General features: G+C 53.7%; 4 protein-coding genes across 4 annotated transcripts; 3 read left to right on the top strand and 1 right to left on the bottom strand.

Moving 5' to 3' along the window:
- Positions 1-60: 60 nt before the first annotated feature.
- Positions 61-5,204, top strand: BO70DRAFT_405525 (DNA-directed DNA polymerase zeta catalytic subunit REV3; the record flags this gene model as incomplete). Its single annotated transcript, XM_025547120.1, has 8 exons — positions 61-295; positions 353-1,553; positions 1,596-2,528; positions 2,562-2,664; positions 2,695-2,710; positions 2,750-3,360; positions 3,391-4,888; positions 4,981-5,204. The coding sequence occupies 8 exons, from the start codon at positions 61-63 to the stop codon at positions 5,202-5,204; spliced, it is 4,821 nt and encodes a 1,606-aa protein (XP_025399469.1).
- Positions 5,205-5,914: 710 nt separating this feature from the next.
- BO70DRAFT_429256 (RNA dependent RNA polymerase) lies at positions 5,915-10,244 on the bottom strand (the record flags this gene model as incomplete). The annotated part of the gene is made up of 4 exons (XM_025548059.1): positions 5,915-9,138; positions 9,233-9,698; positions 9,766-9,925; positions 9,991-10,244. 4 exons carry the CDS (start codon positions 10,242-10,244, stop codon positions 5,918-5,920), a joined length of 4,101 nt encoding a protein of 1,366 aa, XP_025399468.1.
- A 5,435-nt stretch (positions 10,245-15,679) lies between these two features.
- Positions 15,680-17,802, top strand: BO70DRAFT_362115 (oxidoreductase, FAD-binding protein). Its single transcript, XM_025543208.1, has 3 exons — positions 15,680-16,283; positions 16,350-17,403; positions 17,449-17,802. The coding sequence occupies exons 1-3, from the start codon at positions 15,945-15,947 to the stop codon at positions 17,646-17,648; spliced, it is 1,593 nt and encodes a 530-aa protein (XP_025399467.1). The 5' UTR covers positions 15,680-15,944; the 3' UTR covers positions 17,649-17,802.
- A 330-nt stretch (positions 17,803-18,132) lies between these two features.
- Positions 18,133-19,759, top strand: BO70DRAFT_362113 (aspartate-semialdehyde dehydrogenase family protein). The gene is made up of 3 exons (XM_025543207.1): positions 18,133-18,493; positions 18,547-18,804; positions 18,856-19,759. The coding sequence occupies exons 1-3, from the start codon at positions 18,466-18,468 to the stop codon at positions 19,659-19,661; spliced, it is 1,092 nt and encodes a 363-aa protein (XP_025399466.1). The 5' UTR covers positions 18,133-18,465; the 3' UTR covers positions 19,662-19,759.
- The last annotated feature ends 147 nt before the right edge of the window (positions 19,760-19,906 follow it).

The following is a 19,906-nucleotide window of genomic DNA, read 5'->3' as shown; positions in this document are numbered from 1 at the left end:
TTCTTTTGTGTTGCTCGCACGCGATGTTGCTGACAGCTTGGGCTGTCCCAGAACTAAGCTATGGAGCCCTTCCAGGTGCGCCTCAACTGCGTGGATCACTACCAGGCGACCGCATCAGATCTCGACCCTCCCCTGCCGTACAGGGATGGGACCCCCGGGAAGAATGACAGATCGAAAGTCCCCGTAATTAGGATATTTGGTGCGACCGAGACGGGTCAGAAGGTGTGCGTCCATGTGCATGGCGCGTTTCCTTATCTGTATGTCGAGTATGACGGCGACTTGGATCCCGAGAAAGGTGGGTTTGGTGAGGGTGTAAACTTTGGATGTTCGCGCAGCTAAGGACACTCACTAGTGAGCTCCGCTATCAAGAGTCTCCGTCTCTCGATCGATCAGGCGCTGGCAGTGAGCTACAACCGCAACGAACATGCTAAGAAGATCCCCTTCGTTGCGCACATCACTCTCGTGAAGGGGGTTCCTTTCTATGGATACCATGTGGGCTATAAGTTCTACTTCAAGATCTACCTTATGAATCCAATTTACATGACCAGACTGGCGGATTTGTTGCTCCAAGGAGCCGTGCTGAAACGCCCTCTGCAACCATACGAAAGCCATCTGCAATTCATTCCGCAGTGGATGTGTGACTACAGCCTGTACGGGTGCGCTTACATGAAATGCAGCAAAGTCAAGTTCCGCACTCCGGTCCCGGAATACTTCGAACTCACTGATTTGTCTCATCGCTGGCACGATCGATCAATCTCGCCGGAGGATTTGGTAGACGAGACATTTCTTCCGAAGCAAAGCCATTCTTTGCTGGAAGCCGATGTCTGCGTCCAGGACATATTGAACCGCTCAGAAATCAGCGAAAGGTCCATTCATCATGATTTCGCTGAGTCTCTGCACCCGATGGCCTCCGATGAACGGCTTGTTCCAAGTATGGCGGGACTTTGGCTGGACGAGACACGCAGGCGGAAGAAGCGTCTCGGACTCGAACCGGGAAGTAGTCCCTTTGACCCTCAAGAATTAGTTTCTTTGTCGGTTGATCCGAGGAACCTCTCGAAAGGAGGCTGGATCCATGAAGATGAATACCGTCAGATGACCGAGGAAACTGTCGACGAGGAGAAACGCGAATATGGCGGAGGGAGTATCAGTCACGATGACATACTGTCGCAGAAACCCTTTGCAGAGGAGGTAAAGACTGCGATGGAAAGTGTCGAAGACTTCTACCCGGATAAGAACGAGATTTCAAGATTTGAACAACAGAGCAACCCCGCAGAAACAGCTGAGGGCATGGAAGTAAATGCGAGTGAAACTACAGCCAGGGCTGGGCCTGATGGCGATCCTTATATATCCGACGACGACGACATTCCTGACATCTTTTCCGAGGAGAGCAGCGTCAAAGAAGATGTGAGCGAAGTGGAAGAGGATCAGGATGATGATATTGTCGATTTGATCCAGCTCGGTATTGATAGCGACCCTCAGCTCAAAGACCTTAGCCGTAACAACTTGATTCTCAAACACAATCCTGGTTTGGACGAGTTGGATATACATGGCGAGTCAGCTGAAACCAGTATCGCATACACAGAGGGATTGCGCAGTCAGTCTATCTATCCTGTCTCGCGAAAGCGGAAAAGGTATTTCGATGAGACTCCGTCGCAAAGGTTAGATAGTCCAGGACAGCATCTGAGAGCCGGAGCTGTTCAAGTCAACGAAACGGACAAAGCTCAAAATGCTGAAGACCGATTTGATGGCGCAAAGGGTGTTTCTTCCCAAGGAAAGCCATCTGAATCAGCTGTACGTCCCAGAGGGAATGACAATGGGAGACTTAATTTCCCCGTGGTCAAAGACCCCAATGATCCTATGACTAGGTTGCGCTTCAGTCAGGATGGTGGGTCTTCTAAGGAAATGCAGAAAGTCGAGGGCAATTCAAACGCAGTCTCGTTTCTGTACAATGGTTCATCACAACTAAAGTCATCATCTCCCGTCACGAAGTCTGATATCCCATATACACTGGCCACAGAAATAGCGTCAAATATCTATGCGGCCTTTAACCTGCCCGTGAACACTCGCATTGCCTTCCTACAAACGTCTTGTCCTAGCCCTGACGAGGTCTCTACAACACTTCATAACTACGGCTACCCGTCTGTCGTGTATCAGAAAGCCCATTACAGTGTCGAGAGCGATGTGCCAGATCGGCGAAGGGACTATGCAGGTAAAGACTTTCGCCTAGAGGGCAGTGGCATACACTTCCTTCCCGAATTCGACCCGTCCGGCTGTTCCCCAGCAATGGTAGGCGAACAACCCGTGATACCAAGAGACAAGAGTGACCAGGAGGCCATCGACCAGCTCCTGCGGGAGTCCTGCACGTCCAGAAAATGGGAGTACGCCCCCGTGCCCCCCAGCCGCGCAGAAGTTGTGAAATGGTTAGAAGAGAGACAAGCAGAGGAAAAATCCAACATCTCGCAGCCAAAGGAAACACGCCCCAACGTTCTGTCGCAGATCGAGGGCCCGACTCAACAGAATGAATATGGGTTCAAATATTCACAGAAAAAGAAATCTACCAGTGTCGAGCACCAGACTCATTACATGAGCATAATGAGCCTCGAGCTGCACGTGAACACTCGCGGTGCGCTGTCACCGAATCCCGAGGAAGACGAGATCTCCTGTGTCTTTTGGTCTCTACAATCGGAAGATGAGGACCTTGACGCCAATGGTGTTGTACCGGGTGTTCATGCTGGAATGGTATCCCAAGGAGAAGACGACAGGCCAGATATCAAGGTCTCCAAGGCCCTAAGAATCGAGTGGGAGTACGAAACGACCGAACTCGACTTGATCAACCGAGTGGTGGACCTCGTCCGTTGGCACGACCCAGACATCATCACCGGCTATGAGGTCCACAGCAGCTCCTGGGGCTACCTGATTGAGCGAGCCAGGAAGAAGTATGACTTCGACATCTGTGACGAACTGTCCCGAGTGAAGTCGCAAGCCCACGGACGGTTCGGCAAGGATGCTGACCGATGGGGCTTCAACCACACATCCTCCATCCGGGTGACCGGGCGACACATGATCAACATCTGGCGAGCCATGCGAAGCGAGCTAAATCTACTTCAATACACGATGGAGAACGTCGTCTTCCACCTCCTCCACCGGCGTGTCCCGCACTACTCATATCAAGACCTCACAACATGGTACCGGAGCGGCCAACCTCGCCACATCTTAAAGGTAGTCGAATACTTCGTTTCACGGGTGCAAATGGACCTCGAGATCCTGGAATCGAACGAGCTGATCCCCCGGACCAGCGAGCAAGCCCGACTGCTCGGCATCGACTTCTTCTCCGTATTCTCCCGCGGCTCCCAATTCAAAGTCGAATCGCTCATGTTCCGAATCGCAAAGCCGGAAAACTTCATGCTCGTCTCCCCGAGCAAGAAACAAGTCGGCCAGCAGAACGCCCTGGAATGTCTGCCGCTCGTCATGGAGCCCCAAAGCGACTTCTACACCAGCCCCGTCCTGGTCCTGGACTTCCAATCCCTCTACCCCAGCATCATGATCGCCTACAACTACTGCTACTCGACCTTCCTCGGACGCGCGCACCAATGGCGTGGCCGCAACAAAATGGGCTTCACCGACTACAAGCGGCAGCCACGGATGCTCGAGCTCCTCCACGACCAGATTAACATCGCCCCCAACGGCATGATCTACGCCAAACCTTCGGTGCGCAAATCGCTGCTAGCCAAAATGCTCGCGGAGATCCTCGAGACCCGCGTGATGGTGAAGAACGGGATGAAAATCGACAAAGACGACAAAACCCTGCACCGGCTCCTCAACAACCGGCAACTCGCCCTCAAACTCATCGCCAACGTCACCTACGGCTACACCTCCGCCTCCTTCTCGGGCCGGATGCCCTGCTCCGAAATCGCCGACAGCATCGTGCAATCGGGGCGGGAAACGCTCGAAAAAGCCATCGCCCACATCCACTCCAACCCGGACTGGAACGCCGAAGTCGTCTACGGCGACACCGACAGCCTCTTCATCCACCTGAAAGGCCGCACGCGGTCCGAAGCCTTCACCATCGGCGAAGAGATCTCCGCGTCCATCACATCCATCAACCCCCACCCCGTGAAGCTCAAATTCGAAAAAGTCTACCACCCGTGCGTGCTGCTCTCCAAAAAACGCTACGTCGGCTTCAAATACGAACACGCCTCCCAAACGACCCCCGACTTCGACGCAAAGGGCATCGAGACCGTCCGCCGCGACGGCACGCCCGCCGAGCAAAAGATCGAAGAAAAAGCCCTCAAGCTCCTCTTCCGCACCGCCGACCTCAGCCAAGTCAAATCCTACTTCCAGTCTCAATGCACCAAGATCATGCAGGGGCGCGTCTCCATCCAGGACTTCTGCTTCGCGCGCGAAGTCCGTCTAGGCACATACAGCAATAGCGACCGCGCCCTCCCTCCCGCCGGCGCGCTCATCAGCGCCAGGAAAATGGTCAACGATCCCCGCTCGGAACCGCAGTACGGGGAGCGAGTCCCCTACGTTGTGGTTACCGGCGCCCCCGGCGCAAGGCTGATCGACCGCTGCGTGGCGCCCGAAACCCTCCTCCATGATGTCCACCTCTCCCTCGACGCAGACTACTACATCACTAAGAACTTGATCCCCCCGCTCGAACGCATCTTCAATCTCGTCGGCGCCAACGTCAGACAGTGGTATGATGAGATGCCAAAGGTTCAACGTATTCGGCGCGTCGAAGGCGCTCTCCCTACTACCACCTCTACCATAACCACCACCACCACCACAAACCCTTCATCCACAACAACCACCACAACCCTACCCACCGCCCCGAAAAAAACCCTCGAATCCTACCTCAAATCACTCACCTGCCTCATCTGCAAATCGCGTCTCGACACCACCACCACCACCACCACCACCATCAACTCCCCCCCCTCTGCCCAACCTGCCTCCAACAACCCCACCTCTCACTCTTCGAAGCAATGTCTCGCCAGCGCGCAGCCGAGAAGCGTGTCGCGGACGTGCACCAGGTATGTCGGTCCTGCATGGGGGCGTCGTTCGGGGAGGAGGTGCGGTGCGATAGTAAGGACTGTCCGGTTTTCTATTCGCGGGTGCGGGATGAGGCGGGGTGGAGGCATACGAGGGCGGTTTTGGGGCCTGTGGTGGGGGTGTTGCAGGCTAGGGAGAGGGAGTTGGAGTGGTAGGCTGGGGAGTTGGGGCTGGGTCTGGAGGGTTTCTTGGTAGTTGGGTTGGGTTGAGTGGTTTTGGTTATCTTGGGGTTGGTATCTTATAGGTTCTGTTTTGGGCTTGGGGGGATTGCTTGGGTAGGTGATAGTGATAGTGATATCTTGTTGGAGATGGGTTGGTTTGGATAGATGGATGGATGGATGGATGGGTGGTCGATTGGTAGGCAGGCATGGTATGGCGCTTTTGGTTCCCAGTTGGATGGTTTGGTAGATAGGGATTTGGCATGGTTGGGATTGGGCTCTTCGAAGCCTTTACTTTTACTGGGGCGGTTCAATAACCCCTTTGGTATCTGGATATTGTACACTACGAAGATGAAGGAACAGTACTATTAATCAACAACCGTGTACTTTGTCGATAAATCACAGGACTGACCCATTGAATGATCCATGGTAAATAAGACCAGGCCAAGGAAACGAAATTCCCAAATAAGCCAGGCTATACCTAGGAGGCAGGGTCAGCCATCGGGCAAAAAAGGTTCAAACCGAAAGAGCAGAACGGGTGCCTAAATTGCACAACGCCAGTGTCACTGATCGAGATGTCATCAACCGTAACCCAGTCTCCCTCATTGTACGACAAGCAAGCTGTGGTGTCTAGCAGCCATCGGGCAAAAATGAGTTTTTCTGTTGTACTCATCGAGATGTCATCAACCACCCGCATCAATCACCCGCGATCAAAGTCCAAGCATTTCATTCAACTTATCAAGAGCAGTAGGCTCAAGATCACCTCCTTCCTCGACAATCTCAACGCAACGATCTTCTTCTGCGATTTCAATGGTGGGGGTCAGGGGTGATGCCAGGTCGGAGCTGGAAGTTTCTCCATCTTCTCTTTTCACACACATCGTGTCACTGTTGACCATATCCAGCAAGGTGAGTCCGGCTGCACCCGGCGTGATGGAAGGAACAGTGGCAGACGATGAAGTCCGCTTCGGGGAGACGGTAAAGCCAAAGTCAAGGAGTTCTTCTAGGGTTTCATGGCCTTTCGCAATGTTGCTCTTGTTGTTATCCTGCGTGGGTGGCGGGCTGTATTGCTTTTCATCATCTGTGAACAATCCGAACGGGTCATCAGGGCCTCCAGGTATGTTACTCTTGTTATTCTGCGTGCAAACCCCGTTGACCACCTGCCCCGCTTCCTTGCAGTTTGATCTGGCGGCTGCAGGTTCGTGATCATACAGTCCGCGGGCAATCCGCCCCAAGATATGCGGAAAGATCCACGGAAAACTAATCAGGGGTAGCTGGTCCATACTGGGACCTTTGGGTGGGTTATGCACACGGTATTTTTTGAGAGCGGCGGACATCTCCTCGTGCGTGACCCGGTACATGGCAGCGACCAAAGGCGCGATGACATCGAAGGTATGACCGCCTACTTTGGCGATGCATTGCTTTTTGAAACCCTCGCGGTGAGCATTTGAGATGAGACCAATGTCCTCGTGGAACTTGTAGTCCTTACTCATGTTGGAATGGCTCAGGACAAAGGTGGACCAAACCTCGAACTCGGTCTTTATTTCATGCTGGGCCATGATTCGACGCGTTGCTGTGTCGTACTCGAATTTTAGGGATCTAGCGAACTGGTAGAGATCGTCGCTGACTTCTATCTGACAATTGAGGATGCGCTCGTCAAATGGCATTTCTAGGCTTGGGACAAAGTCGACTCGCTCCACGGCGTCGTATAACTGGCCGAGGATTTTCTCGGAGTGATAAACTCTGTAATTCGGCCTCACTTTCTCCATAAAGTGAGGCCACATGCGTGGGTGGAGGCTGCGCGTCATGGTGGCCGGACTTCCTGTCTTGTTGTAGTCCACGGCGTCAGAATGGAGTTGGGCCAGCCTGATGCACTTCTCTTCGTTGACGCCGTACTCCAGAAAATCTGCCCATGCAACATGGGCATGGGCGATTGTTGGGAGGCTGTCATTTTTCATGTACATGACGAAGAAGGAAGTAATCTCGTCCACCGTGACGTCGTGATCCAGGTCCCGGGCTTTGTTGCTCGCATATTTCATCGGCTCGCGAAACCAGTGGTTGTGGAGCAGGTCCTCATCCCAGATGATCAGGTAGTCATCACCATCAAGATCTCCACCAGAGCACATGCTTGCAACATCCTGATCACCGGTCTGGGGCAGGACGACTACATCATGGAGGTTGCGCAGCTCGGGAATATTAACTGCTCTGACCACCCGAATATCCCCAGGGTGAAGCGAGGGATTCCTGGTCATAATGCAGAGCCCCTCGATAACCTCGTACTTCCCACCATTCTCTTGGTTCTCAGGGCGAGATATCTGCAGGAAGATCTCAGGCAACGCTGCGAGCTTTTCTTCGAGGGAAGCGCCATTCCTGGGAATCTGGTCATAGAAGTGGCCCTTGAGAATGCCAGTCTCGTCCATGACGCCTAGCAGATTTGCCCCCTTTTCAATGACAATCTTGGCTTTCTCCTTCAAGTACTTGAGCTGCCAAGTCCTCCACAGAGCGAGAATAGATGTAATAAATGGCTCTTTGGCCATGCGAAAGCCATCCGATACCATTTGACTGACAGTGAGAGTCGTCTGGTTTGGATCGACGTACTTTTTCAGTACCTCGATTGCTCGAGAATCACTTTCCATGGCTTCGTTAAGAGTGCGCAGCATTGCTTGGAGCTTCATGTGAAACACCTTGTCAGGAATTCCGAGGGTCGACAAAACAAGAATCAGCTGTCTGTTCAGCGTAGCAAGCGAGAACTGGGACCACCGGATGATCTCCAATCCACTGTGGAAGGCCTCAAACTTATTTTGGCTCTTACGAATATGGATTTCACGTGCATCGACGTCGGATGAAATAGCAAGCATACCCTTGCAGCCTCCAAGACGGAATTGAAAAGCAGAGGGAGGATCACCCGTGGGCGTCTTGATCTTCAGCTCGCCCATGGCCATTAGTGCAAGAAACCGGGAGATCTTGCCAACGCCATCAGAGAAAGTATAGCCATTCCGCTCCACGTCCTCAATCATGCGTGTCTGCACGGGAGAACCGACAATGGCCCGGGTTGTAGAGAAACACTGGCCTAGGCGTGCGGCATACTTGGCGACATTGCGAATGCCATGGAAATGTCCCATCCAGGCGCGGATGTTGGCTGCCGTGAGATCAGGAAGCGGGGCGAAGAAGTAGGCTCCGTGCTCACGGAATTGGGAGTTTCCAAAAGCAAGGAACTCGTAGCGTCTGTCTCCAACAACAATGCCATTCGCCAAGGCTCGCTTGATACGGGTGAATATCTCATCATTTGAATTGTCATTTGTCGCATGAATGCGACCAAGGAGCTTCTCGTCCGTAAATCGAACTCTGAGAAAGCGATCGGCGTGCTCCATATAGCGCCTGATAATTCGGTTTGAGATATCTACCGACGGCATGTTGTAGTAGATAGTGCTGGGAGTGATCGTCGCAGAGCGCATGTGGCAGCAGTATGGAGGTATCTTTGCATCGGTCACGCCTTTGACGAATTTGAGGTCAAAGATCTTCATGGGATTGTAGTATATTTTCTTCTGGATTGTCACATATTCCAGCAGCTTCCGGGCTTGCGTCTCCCCAAGCTCGGTTAATTTGGAACAAAACTCACGCGCCATCGTAAATTCGGAGAGGTATCCGTTGGAGATGCACACTTCAAGCTGATAACGAACCGAGAACGGCAAGGGAATATATTCAGAGTGAATCAGGTCGTGCAGGGAGGACGAATTTTGCGGGCCCGGGGTATCTGACAGATCAATCCATCTCCAAACCGGCGGCATGGCCTCTTTGCTGGGATCCCATTGGGTGAAGCGGTCGGTTTGCTCAATGGAAATATTGTAATCCTGAAAGATGTTACAGAGAAGACTATAGTCTCCCTTCTTATCACAATTACCGGGGTAATTGAATCTGAATGCGTTCCATCGGCCTACAGGGTATTCGAGAGTTGGCAAATGTAAAGGAAGAAAGGAAAAGTGGAAGAAGATAGATCAGCGAGTAAAGCTGCAGCAGGGAAAACATACCGATGTCGATGATGGGTTTGAGCCTTTGTAGGCTAATGGGGAGGGTAGATAAATCCATAGGATTGTGGATAATATAGGTCTGTCGGTACCAACAATCCGAGTCTCTCCAGGTACAGTCCTCGAGGAAGGTAGAATCTATATTTCTGATGTGACGGTGGTATAGAGGGGGGGTATCTAAAACCGTCAGCTGGGATATCACGCCAGTGATAATGCTGCGCGTCTCAAAGACCCCTCTCATCTGTCGGAGAGGGACTTTGAGACGGTAGCTGTCGTATTTGACATTTTGCGAGGCTGTTTTAGCTCTCGAACCGACCAGCTGCAACTGGAAGTGAACGAATAACGACCGTTGCCTGAGGTCCAGCAGTAGGAAGGGGGTTCCAAAGAGGCCAGGTTCGATCGTGCGCATGGGGAGCAGGGTAGTCTCGTCCAGCATGACCCCGATATCCATGGAAGAAAGGGGTATTTTCTGGGTGAGAAACAACGAGTTATTAAATAGGTCATCACTTTGGCACACGCAGATCGATGGCACTTACGAGTTCGGTTGGGTAGAGGACATTCGGCCGAACCGGGCTGGGGATCTTGAACTCAGAAAATCTGGGCTCTTCAAGGGCAATGGTAAGGTTCACCGTCCGTCCGTTCGGCAGGACCACAGGGTATGTTCCATTGCGCCAGAAGTCCGTTTTGGGTGGTGGTCTGTTTGGAAATCAGTAAAGCTTGAGAGGTGAATGATGGGAATATGAGGGGACCATGAGACTGACTTGAAGCGGACTTTGCCCCTGGAGATTCTCTGGCCGTGAACATCTTCAAAAAGGTCAATGGAAAATATATGGCCTTCTTCGTTGAGGGCGTGCCAGATGGTCTGGGCGTTGGCCTCGAGAGGCAGATTGGTCAGTCTGATCACCACCGACTCCCAGCGCTTCCACGGTGCTATTATTGGCGAGGGCTTCTGAGGCGCCGCCGGGGGACGACGTCCCTTGCCCCGTGGATTTTGCTGACTGTTACGAGTCTTCATCCTCCTAGTCGACGAGGAAGAATTGGGGGTGGCGCTTGGATGAAAGCAGGAGGAGGATGAGGAGGAGGTTGAGCGAGGGTGGGGAGAAGAAGAGGAAGAAGAAGAAGAAGAAGAAGAAGAAGAGGGAGAAGGGGGAGGAGAGGAATTGGCCGGCTGGGAAAGAGCGAGGAGTGGAGGGAGAGAGTCAGTGAGAGGTCGAGGGGGAGAGGAAGGAAGAGAAAGAGGAAGAAGGCAGTGAGGGGAGGGGGAGTCGGGGGAAGAAGAAGAGGAGGAGGAGGAGGAGGAGGGCTGCCGGTGCTGGCGGAAGAGTGAAGCGACAGGCCCAGAGCGCCATTCCCTGGGCTGTCCAGCTCTGGCAGCGACATGTCTATCAATGTCCACCGTCGCCCGCTTCACCCTCGTATCAGTTCTCAGACTGGTCCCCTTGTCCCAGCCAGACGTCTAGACCATTTATATCGTGGCTTCCACGACTCAGATCTCACCCTGGCCCGTCAGTAAGTAGGTTGCGAAGTAGAAGATAGGTAGGCAAAGCCAAGGGGAATTTATAGAGAAGAAGACGGTTTTCTAGAAAGGAGAAAGATGGAAGGAGAGTTGGGGACGGAGCAATAGTGGCGGGAGCTCTCCGATTATAGCAAGAGGAACTGAAGACTTGTTTCAGCCATGCTGTCCAACTTGTCTCGACCCTCAAAGCCTGCAGGCACCCAATGAAGGCCACAAAGGAGAGCCAAACCTACCAATCCTACACAGTGAATTGAAAGTCCCGGTGACTCCCGAGGAAAATAAGACATAATCAGCCGCAATATGGCTGGGTGATCATAGTAGGATTCACTGGGGCTATCAAAGGACTCTGATTGCCTGACAACCCAACATTCTAAGCATTGGGAAAATCTAGACTGGCCTGTCAGTGTGCCTGAACAACACAGGATTTAAACAGTGAAGATGTGCATCGTCAATCGCCGGGTGCAAACCCATGCTTGGCTCGCACAGACTGCGGGGAAAGGTACCTCGCAAAGGAAGGAAGAACATTAGATTCACTTATTTACAGGTACGTTTGCATGGGCATGTCACGTTTATTGCTGCGCCCCCGAAAAGGATTGGGGATCATTGGCTCCTGAAAGAGAGGTGCTTGTGAAGAGGAAATCTTTGGAGAATTCCAGATCCATATCCAGCTCCAGAGGATGGAGGTGGTTCTCATCCCTGCCGGCACGGGGCTGGCTTTTTTGGGACGTGCCACGTTCGCTGCCTTGGGATGTGTAACTTTGTTGCGAACAGGGCTGACTGTTGTGGATGGCATCCCCAAGTGGTGATCGTTTTTGCGGTGTCGTGGCCCGCCGACTCGCATCCTTGGACTTTTTCTCAGTCATGGTCAGTGGCGATGGCGAATGCGAATCCGCCTCGGGGAATGCATTCTCCCTGGACCTCTTAGGACTACGGGTGCTCATGGGAGGGGACATATTCACTTCGAAGGACGGGTCGTCGGTTTGGGTCTGGAAGATTTCGTCCTCCGGCGACTGCGTTTGCTGCGTGGTGGCGGTCGATCGCGTCCGTGGCTGTTTGCTCGGGAGCCTCGACGGGTCCGGCTCGGGTCGGAAGCCCATCACATTCATCAGTCGCCCGATGTGCTGCTGAGCCTCCGAAAACTCGCGGGCTTTGGATGCGCGTTCGTCGCGTAGTTGTTGCACCTGATAAACAATAAGCGATGCTGCACAGAAGATCTTTGGTGGCCACCGTCTATTATCGTACCTTCTTCTCCAGGGAGTGGATCCGCTTTTCCTTCGTTTGCAGCTCCTTCGCGGCGTTGGTTGCGGCTGTCTGCATATCGAGTTGCAGGGAAGTGATCTCCGCGTTTTGCTTCGTGTACTACACGCACCTAAGCAAACGAGTCTTCGGGAGAAACGCGGAACTTACCTCAGAAGTTGCTGCTGAGAGCCGATGCTCAAGATCCGCGCAGGCCTCCTGCTCCCTCCGCAGGCCTTCTTCGGTTTTCTCGAGCGAAGACATCAACCGCTGGGACCTCTCCATCTCTTCCTCGAGCTGAATTTGGGTTAGCAATTTTACTGTCAAATGGCGAATCCCTCTTAGCGTTACCTTTTGGGACAAAGCTTCTATCTCTCTGTCCTTATTCTCCTGCCCCGATAGAAGTTGGTTTGCTTCTTCGTCCTTTTCAGATAGAAGTATCTGGCAGCGCTCGAGCTTTTCTTCGAGCCCCGAAACTTCGCGATTCAGCGAGGCAGCGTTCTCTAGAAAGGATGTCTTCTCTTTTGAGACTTCTTCTAGCATGTTCCGCGTGTTGATATTCTCGCTCCTCTGTTCCGCGATCTCTTCTTGCAACGCCTCCAGCTGATCATCCCGTTCTGTTATAGAAGCTACCAGGTCCAATTCCTTGGTTCTGGCCTTTTCGCGTTCATTCGCAACGGTTTCCTGGGATTCGTGCCGCTGAGTCTCTAGATCTCTCCGAGCTGCAAGGAGATTTGCGGATAATTCGTCGGCGCGGAGGGATGCGGCCTCCGCGTGGCTCTCCAGGCGAGAAATTTGGTGCTGAAGTTCCGCGATCGTATCAGATGATTGTTTCAATTGCGACTTCAGGGCACTGTTTTGGTCATTTATATAGTGCGTCTCAAGAGAACGCTCGCTGCGGTCTTGGCGAAGCTTTGTGATTGTATCGGATGCCTGTTGCAATTGCGATTCCAAGGTATCGTTTTGCCCCTTCAGTTGCTCCATCTCGAGAGAAAGCTCGTTCCGTCCCTGGTGAAGCTCCGAGATTGTACCAGACGCTTCTTGCAGCTGTGACTCCAGGGTACTATTTTGCTCCTTCAGTTGCTGCATCTCAAGCGAAAGCTCGTTGCGCTCCTGCTCGACGGCCCGTAGTGGGGCTTCGATGGTATCGCAGCGCTGCTCAAGGTCGTGACAAATCTCCTCCACCTTGCGGATCATGTTGTCGCTGGACGTTCGCGCATTGAGCATGAGTGTCTCCGTCAATCCAGCCCTCCAGTCAGAGCCCGAACCAGACCTCGGTAATCCTTCGCGAGCTTTCAGCAGCGGTAATGACTCGGAATAAACTGGTTTAGTCGCAGAGGAACAATCCGGTACATGCATCAACTGCCTATACCTAGTCATGAATATACGCATTGTATCAATCTCAGTCGAATTTGATGAATCCTGGGCGTTTTGCGAGATTGATGTATGCACATAGAAAGAGAATAGGTCGTAGATCAGTTCGTTCTCAGACTGTGAGCGTGAGGCATCGCATGTATGAAAACCCTGGCAGGTTGAGGAGGTAGGATGTCTCGGGAAGGTTTCGATAAGATGCCCCATGGTGTGCCTGCATTGCTGGAAAGCGGGCCCTGCGATGACAGAACGAAATAATCCAGACTCCACATCCTGCAATCCTGAAAGTAACGACTTGGCTATCCGAACTTGAGTGATTTTCGTGGAGTCAGTTGGATCCCCCGGCTTCAAGGCCGAGAAGATGTATTCCAACAGGACTCGTATCGCGGGTTGTCCTAAACAAGCCTTCAGTGAGTTAGTACGGTTTCAAATTGCGACGTATAGCTACTTACCACGCTCGCGCTCACTAGACGCGGTAGAAAATCCAATGGCAGCACTTTCAACAGAACCTGACTGTCCTCAGACAAGATCCACTCCAAAGCAGCCTGCGCGATGTCGGGTGATAAAACCGTAGTCGGTAGGAGGGAGACCAAGAAGGTCATACCCTGGAATAATTATTAACGACACACGTTTCCCAAATAGTCGGGGAATAATCATACCAGCAGCTGCACCCCACGATCAATACCATTTCTGGTCACCTTTTCGCGCAACTTGGCAATCTTCGACGCGTTTGCCGCAATCCAACACTCTCTCTGGCCTTGCTCAACCCTATCGCATATCTCAATGGCCAGACGGATACTTTCCGCTGCCTGCTCCGCCGTCAAGTCGCTACAGCTATCCGAGCAAGCAAGGATAACCCGTAGGACCACCAAATCCAAGGTCTTCAAGCCACGCTTCGGTCCAAAGAAATGGTTGACACTCTGCAACCATGCCGGAACGAACCGGACGCAGCCTGTTTCGGTATCATAGTCTTGCATGGATGCCATGCGTGCAAACGTAGCCAGACAAAGAACATTGCCCATGTGGTCGCTCAGGTTGCGCAATGTCTTTGTGAGCTCGACCTGCAGGCTGGTCATTGTCTCTGAGGGGATTTCGAGCATGATCCCGGGGGATTTTCTGATGCCATTGGTGATTTGGTTGAGAGGTAAAATGGTCTCTGCGCACGGATTCTCTCCCATCATGCGGATTGTTCTCGACATGAACGGCGCTAGACGCGCGGGGATGACGAATTCGGTCGGCAGGGGAGAAGAGAGGATTGCGGTGCATACTGATGCGTACTATGACCGTCAGCCTGGAAGCTCTTGAGTCTAGCCACCTAGATTCGTATAGGAGCAGATCATAGTCGACAGCTCACCTCAGGCTGGTCGTCCTCGAGAGATTTCTCTAAGAATTGGTCGAGGATAGAGGGATATCGCCCGAGCAAGGCGTCCCGAGCAACTGGCACCGGAGCTGTGGGATATTAGACGAGTCCCATCCGCCGAGCGCATGCAGCACTCACCAAAGGCCCCAAGTATAGACAGCGCGAACCGAGAACGCGACAGACCATCAACGAGGACGTCCACGAGAGCCCCGATCTGACACGGCCTGTGAAAGGCCCATAGCTTGATCGATTCTAGCGGTGTAGTCTGGACCAAGGCATAGAGGTCCTAGAGGGCCGATATCGATCAGCGACCAGCGCATTGACTTGAAGTGACAGCGTGGAGTTGCGGGGGTTACCTGAAGGGAGGGCGCATATGGGGCGGTCACCAGGCGCTCCACTTCGCGGCCAAGAAGAATACTCTTCTGATCCGACATGACTGTGAAATTGGACCGTCTGCGGAGTTCCCCATAGACTACTGAGGGTCAATGACAAGCGTGGTGCCGGTCCCCACGAGGTTATCGGTCGTTGATTGTGTTTCGGTGGGAAGGATTTGATGTTCCGCTGGCCGGTTGCCCCCTCAACAATCAGGCCGGACCACAAAAGGAGTGACCCTCTCGATATGAGTGGGGGGGTTCTTTGTCCCTGACGTAGCTGCGATTATTTTATCGCGCTATTCGAATCGTATTTCTCCAGTCAGCATACGCTATACTTTGCTGTATTCCTCGATCACACAAGGTCTGGTTGGGTCCTGTGCCTGTGCCTGTGCCTGTGCCTGTCCTTGTGCGATGCTTGCCACGTGTGTTCCTGAGGCATCCTCGGGGTTCTGGCCGATTGGAGAGGATCACCCGCACTGCGTGGGGGATCCCCCTCATGCTATCTACGTCAGTGCCACGACGGCTCCCAATAATTGGCATCTGGCTCTGCTGATGCACTCATTTGCTGACATGCATTCCATGCAATCCGTGCAATCGTCCATGGAGCAGCATCATTCATTACCTTGGCTACCACTCTACTCGGCCGACTTCCGATGCAGTCCAACTCCTCATCCTTAGCCCCGATGGCGTGTCTGCTTGCGCCGAGCAAGTTCCAATAGAATGCCCCGACTGGATAACGGTATCGGAGTTCTAGCTCGGGCAGCTGTTGTCAAGAGCTATAAATTGTCTCAATGGACCCTTGGGCTTTATTACCGCCCATTCCTCCTTCCCGTCCTGGTGACTGCAGCTCGTTGAACCATGCGATCGCTCACGCCTCGGGGCTTCCCCACATCTCCCCGCGCGCTTCATTGCCGGCCCAGCGGTATTACACGCCGCCCGATCTTCCCTCTTCCACAGACGGCTCGTTGGAATAGCTCCAAGACGGAACATGGAGGTAATGGCAATGACAATGGGAGCAGGAACACGGCCGGTGCTGAGTCTTCAGCCACGTCAGCGGGCTTTGGGACATTGGGCAGGACCCTTCTTGCGTCCGCTGTGGCTGCGGGCGTCGGCTATACCTATGCCGCCACGAGCCGACCGTCTCAGTCGGAGACTCCCAAACAGCCTCAATACGGCTCTACAAAGGACTTTGAGAAGGTAGAGACTTCACTGCCCCCAATGCCCCTCAATTGGCTGCACTGGACTAAACATGACCGGGACTAGGCTATTGCCGAATTACGGGCCACGCTGGGCGACGATGCCGTGAGCACCGACAACGACGATCTCCAGCAACATGGATTCTCGGAGTGGTCCAGCGTCAATGCCGACCGTCTGCCGGTTGCGATTGCCTACCCAACCAGCACGGAGGACGTCTCGAAGATCGCCAAGATCTGTCACACTTACAAGATGCCGATGGTTCCCTACTCGGGCGGTTCTAGTCTGGAAGCCAATTTCTCGGCGCCGCACGGTGGCTTGACCATCGACTTTGCCCTGATGAACAAGATTCTGGAGCTGCACGAGGCGGACATGGATATTGTGGTCCAGCCGTCGATCCAGTGGATGGATCTGAACGAGAAGCTCAAGGACACTGGCCTTTTCTTCCCGGTTGACCCTGGGCCATCCGCAATGATTGGCGGTATGATTGGGACAAACTGCAGTGGGACAAACGCTGTCAGATATGGGACGATGAAGGACTGGGTGATCAACCTGACTGTCGTCCTAGCGGACGGTAGCGTCATCAAGACGCGCAGACGCCCACGAAAAACCTCAGCGGGATACAACCTCACGGGCATGTTTGTCGGCTCGGAGGGAACGCTGGGGATTGTGACGGAGGCCACTCTCAAGTTGACCCCCATCCCGGAGCAGACTCGTGTCGGCGTGGTTACCTTTCCGACGTTGCGCGACGCCGCGTCGACCGCCGAGCAAGTGGTCCGGAGAGGTATCCATGTACAGTGTATGGAGATCATGGATGAGGTTCAGATGGATGTCATCAACCGAGCTGGAGGCACTGGGCGCACGTGGAAGACCGTGCCCACGCTCTTCTTCAAGTTCTCCGGCACCAAAGCCGGCGTCGCCGATAGTATTGACCTGACCACCCAGATCTCCAAGAAGAACAGCGCGAGCTCTTTCGAATTCGCGCGAGACGAGCGGGAAGCACATGATCTATGGTCTGCACGGAAGCAATCGCTGTGGAGCATGTTGGCGCTGCGAGAGAAAGGTTCGGAAGTATGGTCAACAGACGTGTCCGTACCCATATCCAGGCTGCCAGACATCATCGGTAGGTCTCCTCACCCCCAATTCATACCTATGCTGACAGCAGTAGAAATATCGAAGAAGGAACTCGACAACCTTGGGATTTTCGCGAGTATCCTGGGACACATCGGCGACGGCAACTTCCACGCATGCATCCTATACGACCGCACCGACCCGGAGGAGAAAGCGCGTGTTGACAAGGCCGTCTACGACATGGTAGATCGAGCCCTAGAGATGGAGGGCTCCTGCACGGTAATATACGCATCCTGAACCCGTTTCCTAAACATGACTAACTGGAGTAGGGAGAGCACGGCATTGGACTGGGGAAGAAAAGCTCCCTGCAGAAGGAACTGGGCCCCGCGACAATCGACGTGATGCGGTCCTTGAAGAAGTCGCTGGATCCTCACTGGCTGCTGAACCCGGGCAAGATCTTTGACTATAAAAATGACGCATAACGCAGTCAACGCGGTGTGATGATGTAGACATAGTAGTACATAAATATTACCTCTTCTGCTCTAGCGGCCACTGCAAACATCCCTAGATCTGATTAAGTAGAGTAGCATGATAGTTAGTCCACGCACGCACGCTACTCTGCACTGGGCAAGACTGGCATGACGCCATCGGTGTCGACCGGGGGAGCCAATGATAGACAGGCGGCGGGTTAGTAAGGAGGGCTGACTCACGGCGGGGCGAGGGGTTCCGGAGCGATATCGCAGTTTCGATTTGGACGCCACCCTCCTTCCCTGGATCCATTCTCGTTGTCACAGAGGTGAGTGCGATTTCCTTGGTATTTGGCTGTTTTATGCTGCGATGCGAACAATTACGGCTGCAATGTGATTGTCTTTCCACGATTGCTCGATTGTGTAGACCGATCGATCATGGAGACAGAGCGATCCTGCCGCTTGCGGGTTTTGTACTCTGCAGGTCGGGCATAGGCTGTCTCCCATGATCGCGATCCGATTGAGCATTCTTCACGTTCTCACCGTGTTCGTTGATGCTGGACTTTCATTTTACCTCCGGAATATTGTGAGAAAATCGACTAACAGCCCATTGTTAGGCCTCGGTACATATTGAGTCATCCGGCAAAATGGTGTCATATCCTAAGAAGAAGTGCGGTATGGATATACTCTGGCGACGGTATTCTGGTGGTTATACTGATGGTGACTAGGTGTCCTGGGCGCCACCGGCTCGGTCGGCCAACGCTTCATCCTCCTGCTCGCCGACCACCCCTTCCTGGAGCTCCACGCCGTCGGTGCCTCGGAGCGCTCTGCGGGCAAGCAGTACAAGGATGCCGTGAGATGGAAGCAGACCACGGCTATGTCGGAGAGGCTCAGCAGCCTGGTTCTCCGCAACTGCAAGGCCGAGAACTTCACTGACTGCGACCTCGTCTTCTCCGGACTGAACAGCGACATCGCGGGTGATCTCGGTAGGTGATATTGTCTAGACTACGGCGACGGCTACTGACACAAACCTGCAGAGATGGAGTTCATCAAGGCCGAAATTCCCGTCTTCTCCAACGCGAAGAACTACCGCAAGCACCCCCTTGTCCCCCTGGTTGTCCCCACCGTCAACCCCCAACATCTGGATCTCATCCCCCACCAGCGGAAGCACTTCGGCCTGAAGAAGGGTTTCTTGGTGTGCAACTCCAACTGCGCGGTCATCGGCATTGTTATTCCGTTTGCGGCCCTCCAGGCTAAGTTCGGCCCCGTCTCGGAGGTCGAGGTGTTCACCGAGCAGGCTCTCTCGGGTGCTGGTTACCCGGGCGTGCCCAGCATGGACATCCTGGACAACGTGATCCCGTTCATCAGCGGCGAGGAGGACAAGCTCGAGAACGAGGCCCAGAAGATCCTGGGCTCCCTGAACGCCGAGGCGACCGGCTTCGACGAGCAGTCGGGTCTTAAGGTCGGTGCCACGTGCACTCGCGTTGGAGTCACAGATGGTCACATGGCGTTTGTTTCGCTGCGCTTCAAGAACCGCCCGGCGCCCAGTGCCGAGCAGGTTGCGCAGGCCCTGAGAGAATACCAGTCCGAGGCGCAGAAGCTGGGCGCCCCGTCCGCGCCCGCGCAGGCGATTCGGGTGTTCGACGAGCCCGACCGGCCGCAGCCCCGACTGGACCGCGACATCTCCAAGGGATACACGGTCAGCGTTGGTCGTGTGCGCGACGGCCAGGAAGGTGGTTACTTCGACCTCCGGTTCGCGGCCCTTTCGCACAACACGGTGATCGGCGCTGCGGGGTCGTCCATCCTGAACGCGGAGGTTGCCGTCATCAAGGGCTACATCTAAATGGAATAAAAGATCTATGGCATATAGCGTTAGAGGGCGTCGGATATCCTTGTTTCCTAACTAGGCAGTTAGACTAAAAGCATGACCAAATCGAGAACCAACCACAGATTATGTAATACTTAGTAACTCCACCGCGCTAGTCCATAGCGGGAGTAAAATGGGACGGGCTGAAAGCGGGCTAGCGCTAGGGCTCAACCCGCCAGCACCAGCCGCTAAGCGAAAAGTGCGGATGGATTGGATAAGTC

The sequence above is a fragment of the Aspergillus heteromorphus genome (assembly GCF_003184545.1).
Source record: "Aspergillus heteromorphus CBS 117.55 chromosome Unknown BO70scaffold_12, whole genome shotgun sequence".
Taxonomy (NCBI): domain Eukaryota; kingdom Fungi; phylum Ascomycota; class Eurotiomycetes; order Eurotiales; family Aspergillaceae; genus Aspergillus; species Aspergillus heteromorphus.
This window is presented reverse-complemented; position numbering and strand designations above follow the sequence as displayed.

Coding starts and splice junctions, on each gene's coding strand:
- BO70DRAFT_362115 (XM_025543208.1), top strand. CDS start 15,945: ATGCGATCGCTCACGCCTCGGGGCTTCCCCACATCTCCCCGCGCGCTT. Junction 16,284..16,349: donor CTACAAAGGACTTTGAGAAG/GTAGAGACTTCA, acceptor GACCGGGACTAG/GCTATTGCCGAATTACGGGC. Junction 17,404..17,448: donor CAGGCTGCCAGACATCATCG/GTAGGTCTCCTC, acceptor TGACAGCAGTAG/AAATATCGAAGAAGGAACTC.
- BO70DRAFT_362113 (XM_025543207.1), top strand. CDS start 18,466: ATGGTGTCATATCCTAAGAAGAAGTGCG. Junction 18,494..18,546: donor ATATCCTAAGAAGAAGTGCG/GTATGGATATAC, acceptor GATGGTGACTAG/GTGTCCTGGGCGCCACCGGC. Junction 18,805..18,855: donor CGACATCGCGGGTGATCTCG/GTAGGTGATATT, acceptor ACAAACCTGCAG/AGATGGAGTTCATCAAGGCC.